At 38.1% G+C, this 21,873-nt stretch overlaps 1 protein-coding gene across 1 annotated transcript in view; it reads left to right on the forward strand.

Moving 5' to 3' along the window:
- Positions 1-21,873, forward strand: part of WDR64 (WD repeat domain 64) — a 79,963-nt gene continuing 58,090 nt past the window's right edge. The window contains exons 1-6 of the mRNA XM_075748796.1: positions 1-111; positions 2,301-2,452; positions 3,167-3,300; positions 12,263-12,365; positions 12,862-12,965; positions 16,123-16,152. Of these exons, the coding sequence (XP_075604911.1) occupies positions 32-111; positions 2,301-2,452; positions 3,167-3,300; positions 12,263-12,365; positions 12,862-12,965; positions 16,123-16,152 (603 nt within the window). The 5' untranslated portion in view covers positions 1-31. The remainder of the gene's footprint in view (positions 112-2,300; positions 2,453-3,166; positions 3,301-12,262; positions 12,366-12,861; positions 12,966-16,122; positions 16,153-21,873) is intronic.

The following is a 21,873-nucleotide window of genomic DNA, read 5'->3' on the forward strand; positions in this document are numbered from 1 at the left end:
GCAACCTGGTAAGGCTACCAAGAAAGAAGAAATGGCAGACCCAGAAGAAAAACACAGGTCTTCTGACTCTGCAGTAGAACATACTGCCTCACATGGCAGTGTCAAAAAATGGTAAGCCTTTACAATTTGCGAAATGTTATCAAACATAAGGTGTCAGATTCAGTACAGGGTTGTAGTTGATCAGCTGAGATGTAGCATAGAATTTAGAACCCTGAGCAAGATAACTAGCTTCCATATGCAGAGAATCTGTGATCATAACATGATCCAAAGTAATTAAAATATTAATTACCAATACCTATAGCCTTTTTTTCTAAAATGTGACTGTTTAGTCAATAGAAGACTACTAATGATCACAGGTGCAAATCATAAAACTCCTTTTGCAAGCACCTTGTTTTTCAGGAAAATGCTTCCTTCTTCTTAAAATTCCCTGCAATGAACCATTCTTTGAAGACAGCTTTTTACATCATTCCTTTCCAAAGAATGAATGAAGCTTGATTCTTTAGAATATTCCCACAAGAACTGGTACTTGCTCTTTCTTCAGTAGTCACTGTGTTACTCATTCAGGAGATAGTTTTGGATTTAATTCTCTTTCAGCTAGAGGAAAAACAAATTCACTTTTCTACCATGCTAGTAGGATACCCTAGGGTTCCACTATTCAGTAAAGAATTTAAGATGTAGTGGGATAGAAAGACAACACAGATATAACACAAGGACTAGTGCTTTTGCAGGGCAAAAATTCTGTCTGATCTCAAGATATTGGGTACCATATCATACAATTTTGATTAGTCAGTGAGTGCTTTGGGCTGCCACTTTCAAAAGAAAGTAGTAGCTGCAATTTTGCCTCCTGAATAGCCCCATCCTACTTGTGTTTAAGTGTGCCCTGAGAACAAAAACCAGAAGGGTCCTTGGGGTACCTTGGTATAGGAGTACTCTGACTTTAAGATCCTGACTGAACTTAGGTGCAAGTTAAATGCTGACCCTTTTCAAAACAGTAACGATTTAAGACATATAGCTGAGCTTTGGCCAGACACATGTTAAGAGCCAACAATCTCTGGGCTCATTAGTTGTATGTTAGGAGAAAGAAAGAAACAGTAGCTTGACTGGAAGTTAAGCAGGAATTTAAGTAAGACAAGTAAAGGGAGTTTAAGTGGCTGTAAGAGCTTAAAGGAGAGGCAATTGGACAAGTGAAAATAACTAAAACTTTACCACTCCATCATTAGATTTCTTGCAATCTCAATCGTAATGATTTATGCAATTAAAAAAATGTTTCTGCAGGGTAATTGGATTTCTAGGTTGGAGGTTCTAGCTCACTGAGTAGGGATTTTGAATACAATAAAGAGGACAACAAGGCATATATTCAAGAAATGGAGAGAGATTTACTGAGGAAGCCAATATTCAATGTTACTCCCAAGAACTGTCAAAAAGTGCTTTTCTAGTTCTTTTTGGATTGAATTGCATCTCTTTGGCCTCTTTGTTCTATGTGAATAATGATTCATAACTTAAGATCCCTGTTAAAATGCTCCTATTGCTAAGGTAAAACTAGGCATCCCCACCTAGATTGAGATCCCTGGCCAAGCCTTGCAGCAGCAGTACATGCTAGAATACTATCAGGCTGGTTTCAGTTCTGTCACAGGGCAAATATAAACGAAGAACTGGCTCTGTCATTCTTCACCAAATGATGTGTGGATCCAAGGGAATCCACAATTGCAGCTCTTGCTAAGTGTGTTAGTGTCAAGCCTTTGGCAGAAAACTTGAAAAAAATGCAAAGGATAAGAAGACAATATGAAACTTAGAGATAACTGGTACAATCTTTCTTCCTTCTCTCTAAGTACTAAAGTCTGAAAGACATGATCAACTGGCAACAGCTAATCTCAAAGGTGTATTCTTACTGGGGAATGTGATCTTATATTGCTAAAGCAGTGCCAGCTGCAGCAGAATTGAACCCTGATTAAATCCTTGTCTGGCTCTGGAAGTGAGAAAGTTCATGGCTGTTCAACAACCAATTGCATGAAAGACCATGAAATAATCTCACATGCCAGGTTATTAGTGATCCTGTTTCATGACCTAGGGCTGCTCAGCGTATAGGATTCTGTGATGTAATGAGAGGTTGTGACATCAACAGTTCACTAGTATTTTTGCCAGCTTGAGATGCTAAGCCAGAGTCACCTCCCTTTTATTATGTAGTGCCTGGTGCATTTCATATGAACTCATGTGGGAGTTTAAAATTTAAGGGGCAAATCAAGGTTTGGAACAGGCTGTAAGAAGAGCTCTCCCTCTTACCTTGTTCTCTGTTAATAAAGGATGTCTGAAAAGAAGGATTGTGAGCAGAGCAACTCTCCTTATCTTGAAGTGCCAGATTTCAAGAATGCTTTGAAGCAGTTCCAGAAACTAGTTGAAAAAACAGTAACCCAGAAGGCAAAGGAGAGATTAGACTTGTGTATTGAAGATGATGGTAAGAGATAATCTTTCTGATGGAAAAGTGTAACTTTTATATTGAGAGATGTCATAGAGACAAGACTGTAAGAAGGACTCCAAATTAATGTTCAAACTGTGACTTCTTGACTTTTACAGGAAACAGGCAGATTGTGCTGTGAGAGTGCTTTTCTCCTCTTGTTAAGACTTCTGGTCAAATTATAATGCTATGGTGACTACTCACAAAATATAATTGTCGGCATTGCCACATATACTAGGTAGCACGATACAATGTTTCTAGTGATCTGTAAAAGCATAAACCAAATGAATAATGTAAATCCAGTTGCTTAATTGTAAATAATCAGGGCAAAGTTTTACTTTTCTCAATGCAAGTGGCTATTGTTGCATGAAAGGATAAACTTTATCCTAGGACACCATTCAGGTTCAGATCAACAAACTAGAACTGTGGTATGAAAGTAAGAGAAGAATGAAGAGGTGAGAATTTTTGGCCTATTCTTTTATCTATCTGTTTCCTGTAAGGTATTGTAAATCAAAAAAGAAATTTGAAAAGACTGAACATTAAGACTGAACTCTTTTTATTTTTTACAAAATGCTTTAGTGAATACAGTGTGACGAGTGGAACTTGCATGCTATTGATATTGAAGGAGAAATAAAACAGGAGGTAGGGGAGATGAGGAAGGAAGCTATACATTTGCCAGTTTTTAATTACGTGGATATTGTTCCTCTCATACAGATGAGAAGATAGACTATGATAAGTTCTATAAAACCACACGGGCACTTTTTGGTCCAGAAGTCAAGGATCATAATGTTAAGGCCTTTTTCAGGAAGATTAGCAACAACCTTGATGCAAGGACAGAATGGTGTGAGGTAAGGATTTCTAAAACTTTATTAAATATAAACAACTAATTGGAATCTTAAAAGGTAACAGTATTAAGCAGTTGATTATGTGTTTTCATGAGCTCCATGGCATAATGGGCCACTTTCATGTTGTTATTTATCCTGGCCTCCATTAATTTCCTAAAAAAAAGTTTATTTGGAAATCAGATATGCCTTTTAAGCTAGAAAATTAGATTATATGTATTGTTTTGGTTCATCTAGACAAAGGCTAAATTGAAGAGCTGGCTTAGAGTACCTTACTTGTTGCTATGTTATCCTATTCAACAAGTGATGTTTAAATTTAACAAGTTGAGAAAGAAAGAGGGTCCATGTTTAGTTTGATAGTAAACAATTTAGAAACTTGCATGTGTCCATTCGGTGATTAAATGCAAGTTTCCAGGGAAGACATTTGAAAATAGGAGGGTAAAACCTGTCTTTGGAATTTCTCTTGTGAAATTTGAGCAGTGATATCCATTCTGGTGTGTGCCTTTTGAAAGCTGAAGGAGTTTGTAGTATTGTAAAATTCAGCTTTTCTAGCTTGTGTTATTCTGTACCCTATGCTATTATAATTTGGTTTAAGTAAGAACAAAACCAATGTCCTAGTGACAAAACTTGGAATGTGAAGCTTGAGCATCAAGTGTTTAGTGTAAGTGGAAGTTGTAAATATGAAAATAATCCCTAGAGGCATACCTAACCTATTTCACTAGAGTGAGGACTAGTTCTTTCAGGCCATCATGTCAGTGAAAGATTAAGTATGGAAGACCTTTGCTGAGCCCTGCCTTTCCCCCGCCTTTTTCATGTGGGTAAGCAGGTGGGTATTTTGGAAATGACAGCATTGTCTCTACAAGCTTTTTCCTAAGACATTCCCTGTACTGGATTTTCTGCTGACTATCTCTGTCTAATTTCAGACTTCTAAATATATCATACAAAACAGCTTAACACATGGGACAGTCCATGCTGCTAATTCTAGCAGATTCTTAAGAGCAAGATTTGCTCATACTGTGCTGGTTACAAAATCAGTCCAGTAATTTCAGCAAGCAAGACTATTTTTTATTCCAAATATGTATGATTTTTCTTATTCCGCGCATTCCAACTCTGAGAGATATCTGTCCTTATAAAAGCATGCCATTGGAGGTCTGATAAGAAAGATTAATTAGAATTAATTCAATAAAGCCTGGGTAGATTACATTTTATTTGTAGGTGAACTACTTTTCTTTCCTACCCCTATCTGTTTGGTACATCAGCTGAACTTGTAAATCAAAATTCTTATTAAGCATTAATTATGCTACACTGGTTTACATGAGTTGAGGAAGTTGGCCCCTGCTCTCTCTGAACCAAGATCCTTGAGCCTATTATGTAGATGCACATGAATACATGTTAAAGCATGACCTAACTATGTAAAAATATTTTTCCTTCTTGTTTCATGCAAGAGCACGGAATTGTCTACCAGAACTGCTTATCTTCAAGCAAAGTTTGGTATACTAGCAGGATCTGGAGCATGGAGCCTGAGTATGTCTAGGTCTTCTCCTGAACTACTTCACTGATATGCATTGGTCTCGGGCTTCTTGACAAAATGTGAAATCTCTTATGATTACAGTATGCAATTTGTGCTCTGAGGATAACTCTGTCTTTAGCTAAACCATCAGAAATACTTCTCTTCCTCTCCTCTCCTCTCCTCTTCCCATTTTTGCAGGGATAAATCTGCCCTTTACTTTAAATATGAAGCATTAGAGGTATGGCAGCATTTTAGCAGAGAGTTTTTTAACCAGAGAATTCTGTATGTATTATTTGAGTCAATACATGGGTGAGATGTAATCCATTTATCTGTCTCTAATGGCAGTAAATAAAAAATCTTCATGTAAGAATGAGGTAACTATGAAATACTAGATCTGATTTACCCTCCTAGGTTCTGGCTGCATATAGCTTAAGGATTTTCTGTGCGGAGTTGCAACTGCACATGGTGTTTAGTATCCCTTGATGGACTTCTAATCTATCCACTTGTAAATTACTTCTGAACCCACCTAAAAAGGATACTTCCATAGCATCCACAGTTTTACACATTTTGTGAAAAAGTACTTTGTCTTGTTTATTTTAAATATGGTGCCCTTTTTTTTTCATGTGTTACGAGAAATTATGAACACTTGTTCTAGAAAAGTATCTTTTATTCAGGTATTTCCCATGGATAATGTTTCAAGCAAATGTTCTATAAAAATGACTGATTTTTACATTGTTGGAGCCAATCTGTATCAAAAGCATCCATGATCATATGTTACTACAAGATTTTTTTTGTTTGTTTTCTACCTGAAGACAGAATTGTGCAGATGGGACATAACTTCCAGCACACAGTAACTTTCCTGTGATAGCATAGTTGGCATTGCATATATGGCAAGTCCTTGCTAGACTTAAAAACATAAGGCAAGGTATTAACAAATGGCATGAACTTTAAATTCATTAGCACATTTCCATTTTATGTTACACTGGAACATCACGTTATTATTTGAACCCTGAAGATACCCAACACTTGCTCTTTACATGTTACCGATGATTCGTATCAAGTAATTTCCTAATATCATCCTAAAACCAGTGTATTTGGTCCTTTCAATTGAATAAATATGGGAAAATTTCTGGTTCATACCTCTCTTAACATTGTTTTTACTCACAATGTCACATTATTCACAAACTTATGTCAGTCATTAAAGATTTTCTTCAAGGAGACCATGGGGGAAATATGTGCAATAGTCATCTGTAGAGGACATCAAACATCATGTAACTGCCTTCTAGTGAATTTGCCTATAAGACCTCTTTATCAGATAGAACTTTAGGCCACATGCAATTCCTCTATTATTAAATTCAACTTGTGAGAGGTAAATTTGAAATCTTTTATCTTTGCATGTCTCCTACTTGCATGTCAACCTTCTTCCTTACTTCCTCTTTCAACATGAGAGGGGTATTGTGAGGCTCTGATAACAAGTGAATGTCGCAAACACCCATCTTGACATGGACAGGGATGGGCTGATGATGACCAGGGAGTGTTGAACAAGGACGGAGCCTGCGGAGGCAGGATAACGTCTTGTGAGACCACTCCTCTATTCCTGAAACACGTAAACAATGACCATCTGTGCTCTGTGCACCATGTGCCTGTGACAGATCACCACTCGTTTCGTCAGCCCTGAAGTGGGGGGGGACAGTGAGTCCCCTGGACCCCCACAACCCACCGACTCATTTCTAGAACATTTCTGAACATTCCTGAGCACATACTGCGCCTGCTCAGTGATGACAGACCCCCGCCTATGGGGCGGGCACATCGGGTTATAAAAAGTGGAAACATAAGTTTTCGGTGCGCGCCCACCACCTGAAGACTACAACTATGAGCAGAGAACATCGCTGGATCCAAGGGTGGTGATATCTTTCTCTATCTTTCTCTCTCTCTCTCTTTTCTTTCTCTCTTTCTTTTCCTCTCTATCACTCTCTTTGTAACCTAATTTTTGGCACATTAGGATAATATTGTCTCACGTTTTGCTAAACGCTTACCTTTCATAGTTCTGCTAAATTTTGAGCATTGTTATGACCTTTGCCAAGCCTCTATCTTTTATAGTTCCACTGAATTTTAAGTAAATTTATAGTTGGTTTGAACATCTGAAGTAATTGTCATTACTTCTCATTACCGCACAGAGAATTAAAAAGTTAACCTCACCCTCACCCCCTGAGTGGGACGGGACAGGTACTTAAAGGTGAAATCCTGGCTTTGCTCAGCATTTCTCTGAAACTCTCTAGAAGGCCGGGGGGGGGGGGGGGGGGGGGGGGGGCCGTGAGAGAGAGACATTTCTGGATTTGCTGATACATGATATACAAGCGAAGTTTTTGAAATGTCCAGCTGCCATCAAATATGCTGAAATACTGCATCATTACAGCCCAAGTCAAATTCTTGCACTATTCAAAATTCTCTACCTCATTTCAAACCTCTTACAGCTCTTCGTATGGGATTGGAGAGAGGTGACGTAATCTCTTGTGTAGATGTGGCAAGCTAGGCACATATCCTATATAGACTAAGATACACTCTGTGGGGATGAAGCAGGGACCAGTTGAGAAAAGTACTTCTGAATTCATGGTGACTGTCAGACTGACAGTCCTTTGTTTAGGGAAGCAGAACTGTAGCAAATTATATTCAGGCTAATGAGTTAAAGACAGCTGAATGATTCTCTGTTTACTGGAGTATCTTTTACTCCAAAACCTTACTTGAGTTTCCAATGCAATCAGATTAATTACCTGGGTTACATAATTACACAGTCAAGCACAGTATGAGGTCTAATAAAGGAGATGAAGCCCCTTTAATTTCCTTATGAAATCTGTGTGGGATTTGCCTGGGATTAAATTCCCCAGAACTTTTTCAATACCATTCCTCAAATTTTACCAAGTGTGAGCTGACTAATGGCAGCCTTTTAAAATGCCCTGTGTATAAACTTTTGTGAAAAAAGCATGCATTTCATGTAGAAGATGGTTACCAGTGAGACTATATTGACTGCCATAGGAAGTGAAATAGAAATATTTGTTATTTCTCTGTTCAAAAGAATCCTGATTAAAGTGTTAATGTGGTTTTTTATTTATTTTCTCTTGTACGGAGAAATATTTAACATAGAGTAACCGGAAATTCATCTGTGATGGAAGTGGTAATTCAGCTATGAAATAGACAAAGATCAGACTGATATGAATCAGCTTCAGTCTGATGTTGATTTCTTTACCTTAACACAGCCTTATGCTGCACAGTTTGAAATACAATACTGCATTGAAAAGCTGCAGTGATTTTTTCACTTTTGGAGTTTTTTTTCATGTTTAGCGGGAAATCTGACGGTGATATGTATTACAAGTTACCTATACACTATGGAACATAAATCTAAGCTTCTTTCAGGACAAAAAGATAAAATTTGTTTTACAGGTAGGCTGGGTATAGAGAAAGAGGTGAAAACAGAATTAAGAAAACTGCTCACCCCTGGAATTCTGCAGATTTAGTTCACACTGAAACAGAGTAATTGTTGCATTGATCATCTGATTGTTGTCTAAGCCAAATTTACATAAACCATAACTGCAGCATCAGCTTTTGAGCTGCTGTAATTGTGGTAGCTTCCTGTCTGTAATGATTGGATCAAAACAGGTATTTCCAGGCTTATTTGAATGGGTTTTAATAAAATAAAATGTGGTTGGTTTGTATCCTACATATTACATGGTGCTGGTCTGTTTAAAATTTTTTTCTCTGACAAACTCTACAGTTTCAGAATGACCCAGGTAATCCTGGAGAGCTACTAATGTCAGGAAAGAAGCCAGGGTTCTTTGTTCTTCTGACTGTGCCACAGGCTTGTAAGTGTAGCTACACTACAGCTCTAAACCCTCCTCATGTCTTTCACGTCTTGACGTTCAAAGATGTACACATTAACTTACTGGTGAGGATCATAGACCTTTTTTTTTCCTTCCACCCATATCTGTAGCTCTTCCTCTGTTAAAATTTATTTTTATTGTTAAGTTGGCTGTATTTAAGACTTGATGAGCCTATGTCCCACTTGCTTTTCTCATACTCCTTAACCTTTTCATTCCTTTTAAGTGAGACTGTACTTTTTCTGAAAAGAAAAAAAAAAAAACCACACCACAACAACAACAAAAAAAAACCACAAAAAACACCCCAACAAATTTACTTCTTTACATGCTTGAAAACTCTATTGAAATGGTAATTGTGCTTTCAAGATTGGAAAGTGTTCTGGGTCTTCTAGTTGAGACCAGCTGTTGTTTGAAAGAGATGGTGAAAGAGACAGATGTGCCTCTCCTACCTGATGCATTCATTCTTATTATGTTCATTAACCTATTAGTTATATTAGACAAAGCATATTTATAAACTGCAAATTGGACATATCATTACCCCCTGTGAACAACTTAAGTACACTTGATCTTGCTTCAGCTTCCTTTTTATCACTTACTTTTTCAAATGTATCATTGATAATTTGTTACTTTCTGTAACATCCTAAATAACCATCATGGTTTCTGCTTTCTGTGCTCCAATTTTCTTATCTTTTTTCTAAAAGGACTGTATTTCATCCCTGTTCTTCTGAGTTCCCCTGCTGCTTTTAGCACTGCTGAGCATGCCCTCAGTCATGAAAGTCAAAGAAGAGGGATTCACGTCACTTTGTTCCTTTGATATTTCTGTTTTACTGTCTTTGTCTCTGCCCCAGCTCACTTTCCCAGAATCCTATCCCTGACCCCTTGTTCCTTTCTTCCTACTCTTACAGATCTATTTTTTTTCAAATTTACCTCTCCATATTTGACATCTCTTTAGCTTGACAAAAATCTTCCAAATATATTTCCATGACCTAAAACATCGTGGTCTTGTGTGAGTGTTCCAATTTCTTTGTCTTCCTGATGTTTCTCTTTTTGAAGTACCTCCATGTTCAAGGGTTTCCTAAGCTTCCAGCAGTCTCCACAACAATATATCCATACTCAAAGGACACTTTTTTATTAAAAAAACATTAAAGTAATTTTAAATCTCTTTAGTTAAATTAGGATCTACCCTCAGTCATTTACTGGCTTCAAAATTTAAAAAACCTATCCTGGGCAGTTTAACAGCTGTCATTTATCAGTGACTTGGGAAACTGACCTCTGCGTCTCTTTCCCAAATGTACTTTGCCCTTTGAAAGCTGTGTAAATTGCATTTTGCTTCATCTTTTATGCTCTTTGTCAACCTCTGGTAGACATTATGAGCTGGGGCTTATTGGGATCCCCTGTCTCCATGTTGGAGTCAGCAGAAGCCATTTACGCAGCTCAAGGGGATTTCTAAGATGCTCCTTCTTTGGGCAGTGTTCTGCCCACTGGGCAGAAGCAAAAGATCAGATATGGCACTGCCTCTTGTCTACAGGAAGCATGACAGGACACACCTGGGTGTCTCACTGAGAACTTCGACCTCTATTGGCTTTAGGGTAGCTACTGGCCTAGTCAAAGCCCTGCATACAGCATCCTGTCAGGACTCAGGAGCAACCTGGTACCAGGTCAGTCTATCATTTAAGAAAAAGTCCTCCTACCAAAATCTTAGTTCCCAGAAGGGTGAAGGGCCTGTTCTTTGCTGCCTGGAAAATGGGAGCATATACTTAAGAGACTAAAATGCCACTTCTGTCCTATTTCCAAATACCTAATGGGGAGTGAATGGAGAAGAGAGACAGATTCTTCTCCATAGTGAAGAAGAATCTCTTTTGCCTCCACAAAAGAGGCAAAGGGCACAAATTGAAACACATGAAATTCTGTTTGAACACACAAAACCACTTTTTTACCATGAGGGTGATCAAACACTGGAACGGGGTGCCCAAAGAGTTTGTGGAGTCTCCATCCTTAGAGATACTCAAAACCCAACCAGATGCAGTCCTAGGAAACTTTGTGTAGCTGATCCCCTTGGAAAGAGGGGCTGGGCTAAATGATTCCAAGACGTCCTTTTCAACCTCACGACTGTGATTCTGTGATTCTCTAACACTGTCTTTATACGGATTATAGGTGGAAACCTGATACAGGAATATTAATTGATGATAGTGAAAAGGGTACATCCTCAATTTTGGGGGGAAATGCTCCATTATAATGTTCTAGCCACACCAATTCTTTCAGAACCCTTCTATTTAATACTAAACAATTGGGGGATTCAGATGGAACTTAAACCGTGAGAATCAACTGTGAAAGTAACATAAAAAACAGTCCATATATATGAATTACTAGTATTACCACTTTTTGATTCATGCTGGATATTGTGAAGATTATGTTATCATGAATTTGCAGAAGGAGCATACACCTGGAATTTAGGATACTGAATCCTGTATTCTGTTTGGATACAGAATGGAAAGACAAGGTGATATTACAAGAAACTAGAAAGAGGAATGTAAGGAGCTATAATAGACAGGCAATGTATTGACTGATGGTGTATGATAGGTAATAATTGCATGCATGGTAAGGAGGGAGCTGTGAAGAGAAAGATGAAGAGTGATGTCGTGTAAGACTATTTAAAAAAAAAATACATCAGAATCTCTCAAAGAAGACAAATGAGAGTTCTGCTGTATACGTTTAAAAATATTGAACTAGAAAAGAGTGCAAAGTTTTGTCTTGCATCCAAAGGGGCATTGCTTTTAGAACTCATGAAAGAGAGTGAGTATATATAATTTTCATAATATGAAAAAGGAGATTTAAAAATATCTGTACAGCTAAGTGGGGCTGAACTTACTTCCTGAGGAAAACCTGCTCTTAGGTACAGAGCTTGATGTTGGAGAGCATTTCAGCCGAAGTATTGGCAGAACCTGGAACAGAAATGAGCTACTTACCTGAATATCCTGTCTGGGCATCTCCATCATGATTACTACAAATGGAACATTGGCAGGCTTAGGAAGATGGCTGAAAAAGAATTTAATAATGGACTTTATATTCAATTTTTTTCCAGGCAAATGGGAATCTATAAATCTTTATTGGAAAGCTCTTCTTCTCTGTAGGCTAGACACTAAGCTACTTTGAATCTCTCATTTTATAAATATAGAGAAATGTTTTGTCTGCCTTTTACTGTTTTTTCTTCTAGCTGAGGTCTAGTTGGGGAAGCACAAGTAGGTAAAACTGGAAAAAGCAAATTAAAGATGAGTATTTACAAACAATCATTACAAGGCAAAGCTGTACAAAGCTTTATCAAATAGGTGGGTTTTGTTCCTAGAAGCCCTATGTATGCTGGTTTCTTTCCAAACACTGAAGAAAGATTTTGCCTGAGTAGCAGATCTCTGGAATCTAAAATCATATTAGCAGCTAATGGTTAAGGCAAATAACACTAGGAAACTTATTCAAAGAATATTAAATTATAAAAATGTTAGATAAATATTTGACTTTATACATATAAACATATACTCCAGAAGTAGATTTTTTATAAAATGCTTGGTTTGTTCTATTTTGTTTCGTTTAGATTTTTGGCTATTTCACAGGAGAAAGCGATACCATGTCTTCCCAGATGAAAGAAGAAAACATGGTTTTCCTTGTATGTGAAAAACAGCAGATTACTCATACAGGTGACAGACTTCATCTTGTATCCAAAACTTCTTTTTTTTTTTTTTTTAATAGCATGTATTGCACACTTTATTGAAAGTACAGTAGAAGATCTCATGCCTGTCTTTGCTTATTATTCAGGCTTCTTATATGTCCGGAATTACTAAACTCACTGCATCTAAACACTCCATGCTGCCTTGCCCAGTTCTTTATTTTCCTAAATTATTTTGCAATTATGATTTTGTCTGACTCAGACTATTTATTTATGCAGTTATTCTTTGCCTTTCTGTAGTTTTTGAATAATGTAGAAAGAACTAGCACATCCATAATGCATTAATGATATTTAAAAATGCAACATAATTATTTAAATCAAGTATAGGATAATCTATGATATAATGCATAACTGCCTTGGGGTTGGTACAAATATGCATTTCAGGAAGAGAAAATGTTCTTGATATTATGGTTCTATTTGTTTAGATTTTCTGTGTAAGATAAAGAGTAATATTTTGTCATTGACAGTTGTCAAGAGACAAGATGTGATTAAGGGTATAGTGAAGGTGCCCCATCTGGATTTCACAGTAACATCCTCTCAGAAAGGAGTGCTAACTATTTTTAACAACCAGGTAATTCTCACTCAGACAAAGCTTTTTTTATTATTCCATTAGGCACTATATATGGGAACCAAGTGAACTGTCATCTAGCATTCAAACTTACCCATAAAAATAGCTAGATATCTTTTTTTTAGAAAAGTTAACTTTTTCTATATTTTTCAGTACAGTAGGAAAATACACATTGTTATTTTCAATTATAAACCTACTGAACAGTCCACAAAAGTTGATAGAAAGTAGAGATGGCTAACAAAATGCATTCGTAACAGAAGTTAGTTTAATAGAAAATGATCTGCATTTCTTTTTTAGAAAAAGCTTCCCTTAATAGAAAATATGCTATTGAAATTGACTTTTGCATATACAGTAGAAACCAGAGAATGAACTATTTTCTACAGCTACTGAGAGTAACTGGAATGGACAGAAACATGTATCAGTTGTGTGCAAAGAAGAGTTATCCAATGCAGCAACATCTAGAAGCTTGAAAGTCTTGTATTTTTCTGACAGTCTGCATGACACTGCTTCACAGATACTCCCTTCATCAGCAAAGTGTAAGGAGATCTGTACCATTTTAAGAAGAACTTCAGGCTCAAGATGCTGCTAAAGTCGAATTTGTAAATGAGTATCTCAGGTGATTATATCACTATTTAGAGGCATGCACTTCTACATGCTATGAGGTGCATCACACATCTATGCTCATTGGCACTTTACCTTTGTACAATTTTAATACAACCAGTTTACTAAAAATTGTTTCAGACAATGCAGTAAAGCTTTAAAGCAGCACAAATGCTTTCTAGGGGTTTTAGCTAGTTAGTGCATAATGCTTATGACAGGAACATGTAAAGCAAGAAAGCACTCATGTGGATGATTAAACAAGTCAATACTGCAGTTTTGGCAAATATTGAAATAATTTATTTGAAAGCCTAGTTCTCTGTCCAGAGCATTATCCCTCTTATGTACCTACAAAAAATAATTTCACAAAGTATAACATTAAAAATAGCTCTCTTCCCCACCCTCCACCTCCCCATACTGTTTTCAGGTTGAATTGCTGCCTTCTCATAGTCTGGACTGATGTCACTCTGACATCAGTGACTGCAGCATAAATGATTTTACACCCAGCTGCTTAATGCAGTGAAATAGAGACCTCAAATCTCATGTATAAAATCGTATCTTCTGAAAAAGACTAAGGCATTACGACAGCAGTTGTTTACTCATGATATGATCTCTGATCTCAGCTGATCTGAGCAAATGAATTTTGACTTCATTGAATTGCTGTGATACATCTTGATGCAAGGAAGAGAAAACTCTAATTCTTTACCATTGCCATCATTTGAGTCCAGTTGCTAGAATATCACTTCACATCACAAATGCAAATATAGAGTTGGCACCTTTTGCATCATTCTTCTCTCAGAGACCAAGGATTTAAAGAGACCTGGCCTTAAAATCTCAGCTAGTGAGTTGTTTTGTCTAGTTTGGCTTTGCAGCATATTGGTAAGGGAATATGAAGATGCTTGTTATTGAAACTTCAGTTCAATAAGAATTAATCAGATTTTTTATCAGGAAATAATTAGTGTCGGTCATGTTAGATGGCATGAAGAATGCTTAATTTAGTCTGTATACATCAGGATAGCTTTCAAAATCATCTCCTATTTCACCAGTGACAGGCTTCCATCATCTTCTACGTAAATTGTTAGTGAATCTAATCATTGTCTAAAAGAGGGCTTGGAGACTTTTATTAACCCTGGTTGCTGTGATAAAAAATCCCATGTTCTCTTATATATCTGCAGCTATCGGAAATCGAAGTGAAGGCAAAGAAATATTCATTTGTAGACCAGCAGGTTCTCTATTTGAAGGCTAAGCATTGCTTTCTGCAGCAAATGTGGACCTAATATGCTTCAACATCTTTATGGAGCTCTGCGTTATTAGCCATTTCCTGCTTACTCTAGAAAATGAGACAGATAGTTACCCTTCTCAGGATCTCAGATATGGATGCTGCCTTGATCAGTAAAGAAGACCTGTAGGAGAAGGCAGCCTTGAGGAAAATTCTCTGTGCATGCTTTAGTTAATGTCACTGTAGATAAAGCCAAATCTGATAACAGTGTGTGGGTATTAAACTCTTGATTAACAATAGTTTTAAACTCTGATCAAAGACTGTCCGTGATGACACTGGGCATCGTACTTCTATGGTAAGAAAGGCTTTGATCCTAGCTTCTTAGTTTATGAAATGCGGAATTGCTCCGATGAGAATGAGGTACCACTGATTTTTTACTGAAGATGAGCAGTGGCAAGAGGATTTGAAAAACAGCTGTGGGTGTTTCAGAGGGAGAAGATTGAAGCTGCTGTTGAAAACTGAATAGTAGTTTTGTTAAAGGACAAAGAAGGTGACCCTGTCTCTACTGGATGATGGTGACAGGTACGCCTACTACTCTGTGACTTTAAACACTAGGTTTTGAGTTACATGCTATGCTGTCCACCAATAGTTAACTTTGCTGAAAGATGCTGTACTGATATGGGTGTTCCTCTTTGCTGTCTAACATGCTAACTCTACCTGGTATTTTATCACAGAATCATAGAATGGTTTGGGCTGGAAGGGACCTCAAAGATCATCTAGTTCCAACCCCCCTGCCATGGACAGGGACACCCTCCACTAGACCAGGTTGCCCAGCTGGCAGTTGTTTTGCTGGCACGAGTTGACAGGTCATCTGGGCCAGCATAAGCCTGGGTTTCTGTATGCCACATCCTACCTCTTACAGAAATTGGAGATGTTCTAGCTGTGCAGGACCATTAGAAGCACAATTCCATGAGAAGAACAGCTGATCTGTACTCCACTGTAAAAAATGGGTATTTTTTTTACTTATTTGCTCACTCCAACATCTCAATTTTTAAAAAACAAAACCAAAAACAAAAACAAACAAACAAACAAACAAACAAAAAAAGCAAATCAACAAACAAACCATGAAACAACTGTGAGTGAAAGAGGAGGTTTAAGTTCCTCACTATATATATAGGGGAACAAACAGTAGGTAGGTTAAAGATCTTTCTCGGAAGATCTTAACCACGAACTCTTTCTGTTGGCTATTATTGTTCTGCCTGTGATAGAAGAGAGCTGACTGTGTTCAGACTTTTAATTTAATTTCTAACTTGTTATTGTGACAATATATTTTTGTTTTTCCAGATGAGGATTCTGGCAACTACCAGTGTTGAAGTAAGTTAATTTTCCTCCTTCTGTTAAATCATTTGAATTAAAAATCAGCAGGTACTAAAGTGACATAATTAGAAACTGATAGAAAGTAGCAATGGCTAGCAAAATACCTTCTTAACAGAAGTTAGTTTAATAGAAAATATTCTGCGTTATTCTATTGCTATTTCCAACCTTGAGACTTCTGGATAATTTAGTATAGGTTGCCATAGGTCAAATAGATTCAATTTATTCCTTTCAGTTATAGAAACAATTGGGTAACTTGATTTCTCTCCTCTGATAAAAAGAAGCCTCAGATAAATTCTGTTTTTTCTACCAAATCGTCCTTTACCCATTACCTTTGCAGATTTTTTTCTTCTAAGTTCCAACACTTCAATTGTCACTGTAAAATTTAAATAAGGAAAATTATAAGTTCGTTAGGGAAAAACAGTTCTACATATTGTTAGGTAGTTAGGTGTACTGTTGGCTACACAGTATATACTTTAAGAGCTCATTTTTACTCTGGGAGTATCACTGCAGATTTTAGGTAATGAGCTTCCTTCTGTGACCTGCAGGCACGAGAACTGTCATCAGGCTGAACAAAGTGACACGATCCCTTGCTCTAAAAGTCCGTGTAGGTATCTTATGCCAGGGAACAGTGAATTTTGTTGATTATCTCTCACATATTGTGAATTTTCTGAAATGCAGTAGAAATACTCCAGGCCACAGGCCCTACTTCTCCAACTCAGAAAACAGCTCTGGGCCTGGGTTGCATTTCATTTGTTGCAAGGACTAATCCAACCTGTGGAATCAATGCAGGGAGGTAAACTATGAGAAGCGTTCTTGGTACCTATTGACTTTTGGAAACTTTGACTAGAATCAGCTCAGACCTTCTCCTACAGCTGTGTTACATGAGTGAATTTTAGTAGTTTGTTCCTGCTTTGATTGTAGAAATAACTTCCCCAGTCAAAATATGCCACGGTAGGAGGAAGAAAACGTTTGGTGCCCTTTCCCAGAGATGCCAAGAGGAAGAAGCTGGAGCACAAGCCTGATGCAGCAGTGGGCAGTAGGCGGCTGCAGGGTCTTCCTCTCTGAGCACTAAGCACTAATCTTAGAATGATTACTCAGTGGATGTGGAGGTCTTTTTGCTGTGGCATTTACTTTCTTTTCATCCTTTCTTTAACTACCACACTGAAAATAGAATTAAAATGGCTATTACTGGGCTTGAGGTTGAAGTTTTTGATGGTTGTTAAAAGATTTCCATATTTACAGAACATAATATTTTAAGCTATTTTGTCTTAAAATCTCAAATCACAATGAAATAAAATTCTGGATTGTTTTGAAAGAATAAATACCACTTTCCGGGCAGTTGAAATGTATGACGCTCTTAAATTTATTAACTTGGGAATTCTTTGAAACATATATTTCCAGAATTGGGTTGGGTTTTTTTATTTTAAAGTATGCTTCTTAAAACTGAAGCTTTGCATTTTAATAGTTTTTATCTAAATACTCATTAAAAATCAAAGGCAAATATCTTACGTGACTGTAAATCATCATCCATTTACTTATCAAAGATATGGTGAACTACACTAGTTGAAGACCTCAGCACCAAATGGTTATAATGTACAACTATGAATAATGCCTCATGATTAATTTCTGAATAGCTAAAGAGAGAAAGCTGCCTTTGTATCGCAGGGCATACATTTCTTTTTTTCAGGTCTGCAGAAATAATACTCCATTCTTTTCTCACTGCAATTATTATGCCATTTTCATCTGGTTTAATACCATGATCAGTACTGACACTAGCTAATCGATCAAGCTATACATTTTTAGGCATCTTTGTGCAAATGAAGTAAGGTACTGAATTCAGAGTTAAGTTATCAGACTCCAAACCTACCATCCATTGATGAACAATGATGCATGTAGAGAGTGGCTAACAAACTGCAGAATAATCCTTAGGTTCCTCTACCCTCTACCATTCAGTGTTCTCATTCTTAAGATGTTTCAGAACAGAGACTTACTGAACCAGAGCAATAGAGGTCTTGGCCCTGAGGATAAGGCTGTGAAACACAGTAGTTCTAGGAATAAAATCCAGTGGATTGCAGCCATCAGAACTTCCCCAGCATCATGATGGTGTAAATGGAGCATGAACTATGAGTACAGATCATTTACTATTTTGTTCCAGGGATGTTACGGAAAACAGGTCACTTCAAGAAAACCTGACTTCATTTCTTAATGAGATTATGTGACTGAGTGAAAATAATAGAGACATAAACATAATACACTTAAAAATCTGTATAGTATTCCATTTAGTACCATACGACTTTCTGTTCTAAAATATGACCACTGAAAAAAACACTGGAGTGCTTGTTAAGTGGATTAAGAATTGTCCAGCTGACAAGTCCCAAAAATAGTAGTCAGCATAGAATCATCATTGAATGATGATGGGAATACTAGTAGTCAACAAGTCACTTCTCTTGAAGAATGGAAATTAAATTACTTTTAAATATAGCATAGAAAAGCATAAACAGACCCAGTGGATGAGCCAGACAAGCTGAAACAGAAACTGTATTGGAAATGAGGGAGTGAAGATAGAGCCCTTGAGTGACAGGGTGGAACAAGGAAATAATGAAAGAGTTGATCTGATGCAGTTGCCTGGTTTGTCTGTCAAGTACTGCAGTGCTAAGAAGAGAGATTCTTATAGCCTTTGCTCTAAAGCTGGCACTTTTTGCTTATAGTCCCTGGCAGACTCTTATCTTCTATCAGCCGCTTCTCAGCGTATCAAATTAATCTATTAATTTGTGCATTGCTTTCTTCAGGACTTTCATACTATTAGTTTCTGAGTAGTCTCAAACCACGCTAGGAGCTAGTTTTGGTCAAGAACTTCCATTTTGGATCTTAACAATAGAGCACCATGCTGTTTGAGCAGCCTGTTTGTTCCACAGGCTGAGGTCCTTGAACAAGAACTGGCCTGGAAGGCAGTGCTAGCTCACTTGAACAATCTCTCTGTCTCTGTTACGCACTAAACTTCTCGGTGGACATTTTCTGGATCATGCTATGCAGGAAGCCAAATATGGTTATTATATTGGTCTCCCCAGGCCTTTATATCCACTGATCTTTGGTGTAATTTAAGTAATTTCACTTGAAATTATTAAAGACAAATTTAGTGCAATTTGTCTCAAGGTGAGAATCTTTCAGTTATATACATGAAAACACTTCTATTGCTGCCTGTTCAAGGAAAGCACTTCTATTGCTTCCTGTTCAAGGAAACTTCAATTTCTCTATGCTGGATCTTTCCCTGACTGGCAACTTCTAATAAACTGGTGCAGTAAACACATTTTTTGTCTACTTTTGCTGTTATTTTATCAAATATGACTGTGCCTATAAATAATGCAAAAGGAAAGAAGAGGATAAATCTGGAGTACGTTTTACTAATTCTTGCTTTCTGCTGGTGTATACAAATTGCACATCATGTGTTGAAACCTGAGTTGTTCATCTATTTTTTTTAGATTGCCAGTCAGTAATTAGAAATACTTATCTTCTGTTGAGAGGAGAATCTTATAAGAGAAATTCTGTCTTGGTTGAAGTCTTTGGCCAACATTTTCCTCTTGTTGGAGTGTTCATTGCTTCTCTGTGTCTTTCTCCTTTCACTCAAAGTTCATTGCAGTTCAGATGCCGTGAGGAAAATTTGAATGTGTATGCCATATAGTCTTATTTGTATGTGTAGTGGGTCGACCCTGGCTGGGGGCCAGGTGCCCACCAGAGCCGTTCTATCACTCCCTTCCTTCTCTAGACAGGGGAGAAAAGGTATAACTGAAAAAAACTTATGGGTCGAGATAAGGACAGGGAGAGGTCATTCTCTAATTATCATCACGAGCAAAACAGACCGAACTTAGAGAGGGAATTCATCTAATTTATTACTAAGCGAAACAGAGTAGAGCAATGAGAAATAAAACCAAATCTTAAAACACCTCCCCCCACCCCTCCCATCTTCCCAGGCTCACCTTCACTCCAGGCTTCAACCTCCGCCCCCCCTCAGCAGCACAGGGGGACGGGGAGTGGGGGTTATCGTCAGTTCATCACGCGGTGTTTCTGCCGCTTCTTCATCCTCAGGGGGAGGACTCCTCTCATCGTTCCCCTGCTCCAGCATGGGGTCCCTCTCACAGGAGACAGTCCTTCACGACCTTCTCCAACGTGAGTCTCCTCCATGGGGTGCAGACCTTCAGGAGCAAACTGCTCCCGCGTGGGGTCCCCCACGGGGTCACAAGTCCTGCCAGCAAACCTGCTCTGGCCTGGGCTCCTCTCTCCACGGGTCCACAGGTCCTGCCAGGAGCTTGCTCCAGCGCGGGCTTCCCATGGGGTCACAGCCTCCTTCAGGTGCCTCCACCTACTCTGGTGTGGGGTCCTCCACAGGCTGCAGGTGGAATCTCTACACCCCCTCATCCTTCCTCCATGGGCTGCAGGGGGACAGCCTGCTTCACCATGGTCTTCACCACGGGCTGCAGGGGGATCTCTGCTCCGGCGCCTGGAGCACCTCCTCCCCCTCCTTCTGCACTGACCTTGGTGTCTGCAGAGTTTCTTACATCTTCTCACTCCTCTCTCTGGCTGCAAAAGCTCTCCCTAAGTTGTTTTTTCTCTTTCTTAAATATGTTATCACAGAGGTGCTGATTGGCTTGGCCTTGGCCAGTGGCGGGTCCGTCTTGGAGCCGGCTGGCATTGGCTCTATCAGACACAGGGGAAGCTTCTAGCAGCTTCTCACAGAAGCCACCCCTGTAGCCCCCCCCTGCTACCAAAACCTTGCCACGCAAAACCAACACAGTATGTGTATTAGACATAAATTGATATATGTATCCTTTGTGTAGATCTTGTTAAAAAACTTCATACAAACATGTGTTCTTATTTACTCTTCAAACCAGAAATGGTTTTAATGCTTCCTATGTTGTTTCTGACAGTTTTTCTGTCCTTTTTAGTAAAATAGTATCTTAATGATAATCATGTCTCTAAGCCAGTGGGTGCTACAATACAATGGCTAGGATGCTTCACTGTAAAAGAAAGATCAAGCTCAATTTTACTTAACTGTTTTTTAAATGTTTACTGCAAGCAGACCTTTCCTTTGATGAATTAGAGCATAGAGCTGTTTAAAGATCCTCCTTACTGCTTGCTTTTGATCTTCCTTTTGCCTCTATACCATCTCACTACCTGTGATACCCTGCAAAACCTTTGCAAGATGCAACGTTTACTTTGCGTCAGCACAAACCAGCACTACAAAATAGTAGCTTAATTACAAATGTAAAACCAACTTTTTCATACCAGTTAGTCATTATTATCTGACACTGTTGTAAGGACTCCAAAAAGCCACAGGTAATAAGGTCTTCAGAATTACCAAGCAATCCATGAGGCCCTTGCAGTACTGACATTTTCCATGTGTTTATCGTAGAAAGCAGCACAAGAAATCCTTGTAAACGTATTACCGCTTGCCCACAGGCCATTAGGAAGGAGAGAAGCTTTCTCCTGCAATAGAGTGTTGACATCATTCTGTCAGGATTTTGGACCTTATAGTAGTGAATTGGAGTTCCCAATCTTACACTTTGGAAGAGAAACTATTTTACATTGAGACCTGTATAATTGCAGCTATACTTTAAAGATGGCTTAATATGGGCAGATGTACTGTAAATCTTTGTAAGTATTTGATCTACCTATTGGGAGAAATAAAATTATTTAATACAAGTTACTTATTTTCATAAACAT

Source organism: Balearica regulorum, chromosome 3, assembly GCF_011004875.1.
Source record: "Balearica regulorum gibbericeps isolate bBalReg1 chromosome 3, bBalReg1.pri, whole genome shotgun sequence".
NCBI lineage: Eukaryota > Metazoa > Chordata > Aves > Gruiformes > Gruidae > Balearica > Balearica regulorum.